At 44.9% G+C, this 10,863-nt stretch overlaps 1 protein-coding gene across 15 annotated transcripts in view; it reads left to right on the forward strand.

The window, feature by feature from the left end:
• MAP4K4 (mitogen-activated protein kinase kinase kinase kinase 4) overlaps positions 1-9,180 on the forward strand; it is a gene marked incomplete at its 5' end in the record, with an annotated part of 173,932 nt that extends 164,752 nt beyond the window's left edge. For 12 of the 15 annotated variants that reach the window (XM_079721334.1, XM_079721329.1, XM_079721330.1 and 9 more), the window contains 6 exons: positions 880-1,014; positions 3,332-3,432; positions 5,079-5,228; positions 5,792-5,951; positions 6,726-6,865; positions 8,673-9,180. In XM_079721334.1, the coding sequence (XP_079577460.1) occupies positions 880-1,014; positions 3,332-3,432; positions 5,079-5,228; positions 5,792-5,951; positions 6,726-6,865; positions 8,673-8,756 (770 nt within the window). In that variant the 3' untranslated portion in view covers positions 8,757-9,180. Of the gene's footprint in view, positions 1-879; positions 1,015-3,331; positions 3,433-5,078; positions 5,253-5,791; positions 5,952-6,725; positions 6,866-8,672 lie in introns of all 15 variants that reach the window. The other 3 variants (XM_079721336.1, XM_079721341.1, XM_079721331.1) reach the window with 1 other exon arrangement.
• Between the last annotated feature and the right edge of the window lie 1,683 nt (positions 9,181-10,863).

The following is a 10,863-nucleotide window of genomic DNA, read 5'->3' on the forward strand; positions in this document are numbered from 1 at the left end:
AAACATGCTAGATACCCTTTTGTGTCTGGCTCTTTTCCTAGAGCAGTTTTACGTTTACTCAGAAATTGAACAGGAAGTATAGACAGTCCCCATATTGGCCCTCTCCAGTTTCCCGTATTCTCTCACATTAATGTGGTACATTTGTTACAGCGGATGAACCAATGTTAATACTTTAGCTAACAGGTTAGCTGAAGTCCACAGTTTGCATTAGTGTTCTGTGTGTGTGTGTGCGCTCTGGGTTCGACCCACGCATAATTTTATCCACTGTTACAGCATCATACAGACTCGTTTCCCTGCCCTAAAAACCCTCTGGTGTTCCACCTACTCCTCCCTCCCTCAAAGCCCCTGGCAACAGCTGGTCCTTTTTTACTGTCTCGATATTGCCTTTTCCAGAATGTCATAGGTGGGCTTACGCAGTCTGTATCCTTTTCAGACTGTTGAGAGCAAGTACCTTTTTATGCGTCTACGCGTTAACATCTTTTGTCTGTTCTAGGTGCTTGCTCAATATTTCTGCTAGGTTATCTCTCTTCTAATGGATTTATAGGAGTTCTTTACGTGTTCTGAGTGTGAGTCTTCTGTTAGCTCTGTAAGCTGTGCCCATCTCCAGTTTATGGCTTACCTTTTGCTGGATTCAAGTCCCCAGGTTGGGTGATCTATGAAACCCTTTTGTGCTCTCAAATGAGACATAATAGTTACACTAGGGGGTTTCGAGAATCAGATGACATAATAGCTTGAATTGAGTTGCTAGTGAAACTGATACAAAATGGTTCCCTAGGGGGATGATATTTATTGTTTATTGCAGTTCCTTTTGGTTACTGTTGTTAATGATGATATCTCCTTTTGAATATGCATGTAAAGTACTTATATTTGTTTGGCTAGGCAAAAAGGATAAGTTACGTGTCTACTATTTGTCCTGGTTAAGAAATAAAATACTTCACAACGATCCGGAAGTGGAGAAGAAGCAGGGTTGGACAACCGTGGGGGATCTGGAAGGATGTGTACACTATAAAGTGGGTAAGTTCCACGCCGGGCGGAAGGGTTTTGTTTTTCCAGGGTTTAATTAATCTTCCATTTAAAATCCATGTGGTTTTGAAGCTTTCAGTAATGAACTTGTCTCTGAGACTGGTAACTCATTTCTGTATCAGGATGTTTCTGAGGCACCTTCTAATCCTGAGACCTGCAGGCCTGCCGTTAATCTTAACTCTGGCTGTCCCCGCCCTCTGTCATGAGCCTCTTCTCACCCTTTCCTTGGACAGTCCACACTCTCTCTGTAAGATGTGGCTCACATCTTGCAGAGAAGAAGGAAGCGTTGCCAGAGGAGAGACACTTGGACTCCTCCTTTGCACTGTAGGCTTGTCCTCGCTTGGAGGACTCTGGGTCCTTGGCAGTCACTGATCGAACGTTTGAGAGTTTGCCCAAGTAGCTGAGGCCTGTCGGTTTGAATTAAATGCGCTGTACAGAGCTACTCTGCTCATCACTAAGAAATGAATCTTGTTGGCCAGTCAGTGTTTCATGGCAACTGTTTTGTTCTTTCCTCCTCAACATGCCTGCCATGCTTCTCGTGAAATAAGATCTCACAAGAACAAAACCAAAATAAGTTTTTTCGTGTTGGGGAAAAAAATCAAAATATAGGTACTAATGTTGGAAATAAAGGGGAAATAATGGAGCTTAGCCCAGTTACAGTTTTATGAGCAAGATGATGTGTTCTAATTGAATTTGAAATGGGAGGTTGAGAAGGTTAGCAAATGGTATAAGTCTTAAGTATACAGAGACTGTATACTTCAGACTGAGTAACATAAGGGGTGTATTGAATGTTGATTTCTGCTTGTGTGTTTTCTTCTGTGTTTATGAAACTACATACTGTAGTCAGTGCCTCTGCTCCCAGGGGTATTACAGTCCTTGGCGTTGCCGTCTTGTTTATGTGACCTGTCCACGGCCCTCAGCTCATTGGTTACTAATGAGTGCGTCTGCCACCCTGATAGTGGACTGATTCTGAGTGATCCTGCAGGGTTCTGTCACCTCGGTGTAGATTTCGGGATTAGAATTTTCTGTGTTGTGTTTTTGTGTACTGTTTTTATTTGTTGATATGTAACTGAAATCGTCTAAGGCTAAATGTAATGAAATGGCTCATAACAGCTGAAATGTCCCTGAATAGATGACCCTACAGGAGAGTGAGAGGCAGATGTGTTAAACTGAGCTGGGCTCAGAAGGCGGGGTGGGGGGGTGGGTATTTAAATTTATATGTAAATTAATTATCATGAAATAAACTTTAACATTTCTTTCTTCAGTGACATTAGTACATTCCAGGTGCCCAAAAGCCCTATGTAACTAGTGGCTTGACAGCCACTAGTCATATCAACAGGGTGGACATGAAACCTTTCCATCACAGAAAATTCTATCCCATCAGCACTGGTTTCGACAGCCTCTTACAATCCTTTGTATCTTAATAGTCATGTGATTCACTTGCATAGTGACAATACATGAAATAACAAGGAGAGTTATCAAGTCAACAAGCCATGTCTCATGGTCAGAGGCGGAGTGCTGTGGTTTAGAGAGCCCATGAAAGCACCGGGAGTCTGCACCAGCCATTAAGTCAGGTGTGGCCAGGGCCCCTCCGGGTGTCTGCTCTAAGCAGAGTTGCTGCTGTGAAGAGGACTGAAACGGCTGTGTAAAGGAGGCCTATATATATATATATAAAGTTAGAGAGAGATTTTCTTTACCTTTGGTACACAACTTTAGCTAAAATCCTAGTAATTACTACTGTCTCTATAGCTCAGGAAGTGGTTTGAAATGATACTTGATCTTGTACACAGAAACAGATAGAATTCAAACTCAGTTGTTGAGTATTTTGTCGTAGAGTCCTGTGTTCCTCCATCTGTAAGCCCCACGCAGGACTCAGGAAAGGCCACGTGGAAGATTTGACCTCTTGCTGGGATTTGGGACCCTCTTGTCTGATAAATCCCATCGTTATCCTTCTGAACTAGTACTGAGCCCTCGAGGTGGTAGGGTGGAAAGGCTGACATTGTCCTTGCTTATTAAGTACTTACAGCCTAAGAAGGTTAGGGACGTCAGCGAAAGTGCTCATTGATGGCAACCAGGGTATGGAGTTGAGTCCAACACAACATGGAGGACGATGGGAGCAGCCTGAATTGTACATAAAAGAATCGGAAAAGTGAACCACGAGGCTTGAAAACTACATTTTCAGCATTTTTCTCTTGTTGGTTTGGGTGGCTCAGCAGCAGGCATATTTAGAGAGTTTGCAGAGGACGGCTGAAAGAAGTCAGAGTTCCACATTGATGCTGACCTGTGCTCCTCTTATTTGTTGTTGCAGTAAAATATGAAAGAATCAAGTTTCTGGTCATTGCTTTGAAGAGTTCTGTGGAAGTCTATGCGTGGGCACCCAAGCCATATCACAAATTTATGGCCTTTAAGGTAACAACATCAAGTGCACTTAAAGGTAGCATCAGCCGTGCACACTGTGGCCAAGAACCAGGGAATACGTCTAAAAACCCCGAATGGTTACAACTGATCGTTTAAAAGCATGTGCTGATATTGGTGTAACTTTATCATGCGAGAGGCCATTTCTAATGGAACAAGCCGAGCTATCGGCTTTCTAAGTCCTCAGAGTGTGAGAGAGGAGCGGAATGTTGGACAGACACCTGGATTGAAAGGACAGACTGACACCACCTCCATTTAAGAAGCAGACCTTCACCTTCCACCTAAAGTCATGGACGTGTATAAAGATGTAGATGTTTATGTTTTTGACAGGTATCCAGCAATAGGCAGCTTTAAGGTATATCTGTTCAGTAGAGGACTAATTAAAAATGAAGTTACAGAAACTCTTGATGACACAAGGAATGCATTATTACACATTAAATAGAACAAGTATTAAAGTATGTATAATATACCATTTTTGTTCAAAGAAAAATACCGTAGAAAAATATTAGCAGTTATTTTTGTGGATTTTTTTTTTTTTTGCGGTACGCGGGCCTCTCACTGCTGTGGCCTCTCCCGTCGCGGAGCACAGGCTCCGGACGCGCAGGCCCAGCGGCCATGGCTCACGGGCCCAGCCGCCCCGCGGCACGTGGGATCCCCCCGGACCGGGGCACGAACCCACGCCCCCCGCATCGGCAGGCGGACTCTCAACCACTGCGCCACCAGGGAAGCCCTTGTGGATATTTTTAATATTTCTTTTTTATACTTCTAGAGTTTGCACTAGATACAAATTTATAAAATTCTTAATCGAAAATGATATTACTATAACATTAGATATTATAAATCACTTAATAACATCATTTCTGCTATTAGACAAAAAACCTTAAGCTTTGTCCCCCGGGGGTGTTTTAGTGCAGGGCAAGAAGTTAAGAATTTTGTATCCAAAAAGATTCTATTTACTTACGTTTTTAAATAGTTTTGATATATTTTATTAAGGGTAGGCTTCCATTGTTTGGAAAATTGACATATTTAGATTGCTTATTCCTTGATTCCCCAGAAAAGCAGTATAAATGAGGTTATCATATTTGCTTTAAAAAATAAAACCACATATTAATTGACTAAAAGCTGTTGATTGTATAGTTATAATTATCTTCTGAGATCTGGTCTTAATTACCTTCATGTACCAGGTACCAGCAACTGTACTAGTTGCTTTTATAAATAAATACCTTATTCAAATCTGCCTTATGAGCTATAGGTGTTGACGTTAATGACAAACTGAGGCCACCAGGCTGTGACGGTACATGGTAGCCTCTCGTTAGCTTTATCACTCTAGCTGGAAAATTAAAGTGGAGGTTTGAGTAGCTCAGCAGAGACTGTGATGATCACACTGATAAAAATTCTCCTTACGTGTATCGTGCAGCAGCTCTGTCTCCATTGTCTTCGTTGGAGTAGCTGGTGCTGACTGACAGATAAGAGCAAAATAACTTAAAGACTTACTGTACAGAGTAGTTTTGCTTGCGGTTTTTGCCAGGGTGGTTCAGTAATTGAGTAACGGTGTGCCTGGGTCTGGCTTCTCCAGTTTGAACCATCAGAAATAAATTCTGCTTCGTCTCACAGCTGCTCTGTCCGTTGCTTCTTTGTAGTCATTTGGAGATTTGGTGCATAAGCCATTACTGGTGGATCTCACTGTTGAGGAAGGCCAGAGGTTGAAAGTGATCTATGGATCCTGTGCTGGATTCCATGCTGTTGATGTGGATTCAGGATCAGTCTATGACATTTATCTACCAACACACGTAAGAAAGAACCCACACTCTATGGTTGGTTGACTGGCTTCATTTTATTTTGACTTTTTTCTTTACTCTGCTTAGTGAACTAACACAAGCAGGGGTCCCTTGCTTTCCCTGTGCTGTGGGGGTGAGTATTTAAATGGCGCCCCTGTTCAGTAGCGCTCTGCTCCGAGCCAAGTGGAGAGCCACTCTCCTGGCTCTGAAGCCCTCCTGAAAACCTCCTCGCCCTGCTTTCACTAACACGGGAGGGTTGGGCAGCTGCTGGCAGGTCAGAACCTCCGTGGGTCGGGACTGGTTAGAGGAACATAATTTATTAAATGGAGCCCCCAATCCAAATATGTTCCAGGGGCTCCGAAAACGTGAACTAGTAGATTATAGGACCTATCAAAGGTGGACTTTCAGATATATATGTATATCACATGGGTTTTCCACAGTGTTATCCAGTGTTGTGTTTATCACCAGGAATCTGAACCAGTGCATTCGTTCCCCAAGACATTCTTATTGAGTCCTTTTGCAGGGATGGAAGTAGCCACAAACGTGCTCGCCTGTACTTTGTTCCTCTTCTCTAGATCCAGTGCAGCATCAAACCCCACGCAATCATCATCCTCCCCAACACGGATGGAATGGAGCTTCTGGTGTGCTATGAAGACGAAGGGGTCTATGTGAACACGTATGGAAGGATTACCAAGGATGTGGTTCTGCAGTGGGGAGAGATGCCAACGTCTGTAGGTGCGCGTCCCTGACAGGAAAAGGCCCTTCCTAAAGAGGCGTGCAGTTTGCGTACTGATTTTACGTGTTCTTCAGACCCTTTGGCCACTTAACAGAGTGGCTGGCAGTAGATGGTGGAAAGTTAGATTGTAGACCGTGACACACGTAATAGTCTTATGTTAGGACAAAATCCAAGTAATTGTTTTTTAAAACTCTGTCGTTCACAGTCCTTCATTTAATCTTTAAGACAGCCAGGGGCAGTAGGGCAGGTGTAGTTGTTGACTGATGTGTGGGACGTGAGGGGAGACAGAAGGGTAAGTGATCACTCCTGCCATTCCGCGGCCCAGCCGCAGTCGACACTCAGCCTCCTGACCGTCCCTGTGCGTTCAGCAGCGAAGGCTGACCTCTGGCACCCTCACGGCTCCAAGTTTATATCCCCAAACTGTTTTGGTTTAATTGCAGTTACGTCACTGGTTCTGTCCACTTGGCTTTCCTTCTCGCTGCCTCCCTGGTAACTAGTGTGATGAAAATACGAGCTAAGCTATGGCGTGGCGGGTGGGCAGGTGATGCTCCGGCGTGACTGCCTCAACTGTTGATTCAAATACTGCCTCCCAGGATGGACCATGAGGGTGCACATGCAGAGTTACTTGCAAACAAAACCCCCAAATACTAGCTGTTTAGAGGGGTGGGGTGTGTGTGTGTGAGAGAGAGAGAGAGAGAGAGAGAGACCTGAGCAGTTTCTTTCCACGGCTGTTTCCTTACCTTTAACGATACGTGTTTTCTCCTCTCAAAAAGCGTATATTCGATCCAATCAGACGATGGGCTGGGGAGAAAAGGCCATAGAGATCCGGTCTGTGGAGACCGGCCACTTGGATGGTGTGTTTATGCACAAAAGGGCTCAAAGACTGAAATTCTTATGTGAACGCAACGACAAGGTAACGGTTTCCTCAGAGATTCTTTTTAGTTGCTACTATCTTTTAGCAATGGTTTATTTTCCATGAAGTTTGGTGAAGCCTTTCCTTGGGGTTTTGATAGATTCTGAAACAAATTTATCAAGGAACTTTTCAGTAGTGACTTTTTAGGCCTGTTCATGGAGGTCATGATACATTTTATTTTGTTTTTGTTGAGGGGGTAGAGATGTTTATCTCTGCAGAAATCATCCTATGTTGGGTTTTTGTTTTTTGTCTTACGGGGTTTTTTCCCCATTAGATGGCCTGCCTAGGCCACATTTGGTTTAGGGATAGAGAAGGTTAAAGCTAACAGTTTAGATGGATGGAATTCTTTTGTGTTTAGAAGGAACCCTCATGCAAATTTAAATAACAGGGTAAAACTTCCTCTCCCCTGATACGTACCAGAAATACACCACTTGTTGGTCTACCTTTTGAGTAGTGAAATAACTTCATTGTGTGGCATAAATGCCTAAGAGGGGAAATCATTTTATGCAGAAGTAGGCATACTTCCTGCAGGTGAGACCCCGGGGCATCAAAGCCCCAGTTAAAACCTTTGCTTTCTGAAACTGGCCGCATCCTTGTCTTCTCTGGGATGGACTCCATCCCTCCCCACATGAGCCTTGGAGTGGAACAGACACTGGCCAAGGGTGTTGACCCCTCGGGCCTTTTCTAAGCCCAAATTTTCTCTGTCTTCTGTCACTTGGATAAAAATATGTCTGACCACCTGGGGCAGCCCAGTGCAGCCTTAGAAACATTTCCCCCTTTTGCTTCACGTTAAAATATATTAAACCTCCTAGCAAGCACACCTCAGGTTGACTTCTCAGACGAAGAAAGCTGTCACTTCTCCTTGTCAGCTGGGCCTCCTGCCCAGCCACGTGCTCTCCTACTCAAGAGCTGCATCACCACCAGCCCACTTCCTCCTGCACTCCTCTAGCCCATTTGCCGGTGCACTTGGCCTTTTTTCCCCTACATAATACCTCCTAAATCTTTTACCTTGAAAATCCATACAACCTCAGACCTAACCCAGGATTCTGCCAGCTTTTTGGCTTACACTTTCCTAAGTATGTTCAGTGGAGCCATAACTGTGATATTCTTTGAACCTCAGGCATTTAAATATTTTTATCATTCATGATGTCACATCCATTGGGTTTTATTAATAAAAGGCACAAAACTAAATTACAGGGCCTCCCTGGTGGCGCAGTGGTTGAGAGTCCGCCTGCCGATGCAGGGGATACGGGTTCGTGCCCCGGTCCGGGACGATCCCATATACCGCGGAGCGGTTGGGCCCGTGAGCCATGGCTGCTGAGCCTGCGCGTCCGGAGCCTGTGCTCCGCAACGGGAGAGGCCACAACAGTGAGAGGCCCGCATACCACAAAAAAAAAAAAACAAACAAACAAAACTAAATTACATTACTTTGACTGTAGAGTCATATGAAATAACTAATACATCTCAGCTTCATTTTCTAAAAGAGAAAAACGAGGTAGCTGAGGAGCCTCCCCACTGCGCATTGAGTTTGCCAAAATCCCATTCATCTTTCAGAAGGCATTAGCCGTGGAGGTGAACACAAATGATCCCGTTTCGGGAACACCGCCTTTGTTCCTCTGCGTTCTCACAATAGGGCACAACATACGAGGAGTCATCCGTTGGCTAAGGAGCCTTCCTGGTCAAGATGAAAACTGGCTCCTTCACAGACAAATGGACATCACCCCAGATTTCCTTTGGGAGGGGCCCCTGGGGTTGTGGGACCAGGGTCCTGCTGACCCCTCTCCTCTCCTCCCCTCTCCTTCTACAGGTGTTCTTCGCCTCGGTCCGGTCCGGGGGCAGCAGCCAGGTGTACTTCATGACGCTGGGCAGGACCTCTCTTCTGAGCTGGTAGGAGTGGCGGGCGGGGATGCCGGCCCCGGAGTCATCAAGATGAGAACCTGGAATTCCTGGCAACTGGAGCTTGGAGCCGCCCAGGCCGCGTGGGCGGGGGTCTCCTCTCCCCTCCTGCCCGCTCTTACCAGTTCATCCCCACTCTCTTCTTGTCCTGTTCGAAATAAAGGCTGCAACGCAGCTGGTGCTGTTGAGACTCTACCATCAGGTGCTATCGGTGTTGGAATCAAGCATCAGGCAGAATGCAAACACCTTCCCTCCAGCTCCAGAATTCCTCGTCTGTGACTCTGTCCCGGGGTGTCTGCAGGTGGAGAACAGACACGCCGGCGGGTGGTTAGAAGTGGACACAGCGGGTGTAAAGTGTGCTCGGACGAGCAGGTCACTGAAGCCAAGAGCAGATTTAATATAGTAACATTAACAATGTATTTAATTGACATTTCTTTTTTGTAATGTGACCATATGTGGACAAAGAAGAAGGTGCAGGTTTAAGAAGTTAATATTTATAAAATGTGAAAGACACAGTTACTAGGATAACTTTTTTGTGGGTGGGGCTTGGGAGGTGGGGTGGGTGGGTTAGGGACCCATTTGGCATTTGGTTTCTTGGGAATCCTTTTTTTTTTGGCCAAGAACTCAGTCATTTTCTGTGTACCAGGTTTTGCCTAAATCATGTGCAGATAATTCTTCAAAAAAAGAAAAAAAAAAAAAAGGAAAAGGTGTGCATTTGTATCCTGGCCAGAACCTCGTTGTGTGACAGTATTAGCACTGCCTCGGTCAAAGGTTTAATTTTTGTTTAAACCTAGAAGTGCAACAGCAGTTTCACCACGGTCTGCACTTGCGGAGGGAAAAAAATTTTTTTTCAGCCACGTGTTTATTTTTTCGCCTACCTCATTGTTTTTAATGCATTAAGAGGTGGTTTAGTTTATATGTTTTTGGAGGAAAACATTAATGTTTAATTTAATCTTAATACCAAAACTATCCAATTGAAGTTTGACTGTTATTTCATCACAGGTCTCAGTAGGCACAAGAGAAATTGTCCCTGAAGATGGGAAACAGCCACGAGGCTTGTCTTGCTGATGCGCGCGTCTGCTTTCTCAGTTGAGAGAGCAGATCGCGCTGTTTCCACTAGATTCACCCGTGGTGGTGGACGGGCGGCCATCACCCACAGCGCGAGGGGCCTCAGTGTTCTCAAATCGGGGTTTGCAGACAGGTGGTCATACGGGGACAGCCCCACAAACTGTTAACAGTGTTGCAGGAACCTTTCCTTGGGGCCGGGGGTATTTCCCTTTTTCTAAAAAATGCAATGCACTAAAACTATTTTAAGAATGTAGTTAATACTGCCCATTCATAAGATAGCATCTTCCTGTGTTTTGGGTGTGATATCAAAGCCCTGGCTTTTCTCGTTCTCTCACTTGCTCTCCCGTTCTCTCTCTGTTTTTTAAACCAGTTTTACTTTATGAATATGTTCATGACATTTGTAATAAATGTCTTGGGTAATAATTGGTTTCATGGCTTCTGGTCACTCGCTTCCTCTGAGGATTTAATTACTTGGTAAAGGAGCAGCGCTCCGCACCATGGCTCTGCCGTCCGCCTTTCCTGTTGTTGAGTTCTGATGGGAATGTTGCATCCACCAAACAAAAGCTCGGTGTTTCATAGGCTTACTCCTCCTCCGTGGCGAATTTTCTTTTATGACGTGTAAGTGGAGGTTTTCCTCCAACAGTCACTTGCACCTGTTTGCTGAGGCTTGGCCTGGCATTCGCATCCCATTTGGCATCCATTTTCACTCGTCATTCTCTTCCTCCTGGGTTCGCATTTTTGCTGGAGGCTCTCCTGTGAATTTCAAACCCTAGTGAAAAGTACATACACTCACAAATGCAGAAACAACAGCTGGTTGCGTACACGCGCCACAACAGGACCCACTGAGAAAACCCGCCTCCGTGCTGGAAGGACAAGGCCGGGGAAACAGGTTTTCCGTGTGTGTGACTTTGGTGTAGTGCTGATGTCTAAGGCAGAAAGAGATAGTTCTTTTCTACTAATTCATACTGAACATAGAGAAGATTGGGGAGTTAATCCCACCCTTGGAAGGGACTTCTGAGACAGGCCAGACTCCG

Source organism: Hyperoodon ampullatus, assembly GCF_949752795.1.
Source record: "Hyperoodon ampullatus genome assembly, chromosome: 15".
NCBI lineage: Eukaryota > Metazoa > Chordata > Mammalia > Artiodactyla > Ziphiidae > Hyperoodon > Hyperoodon ampullatus.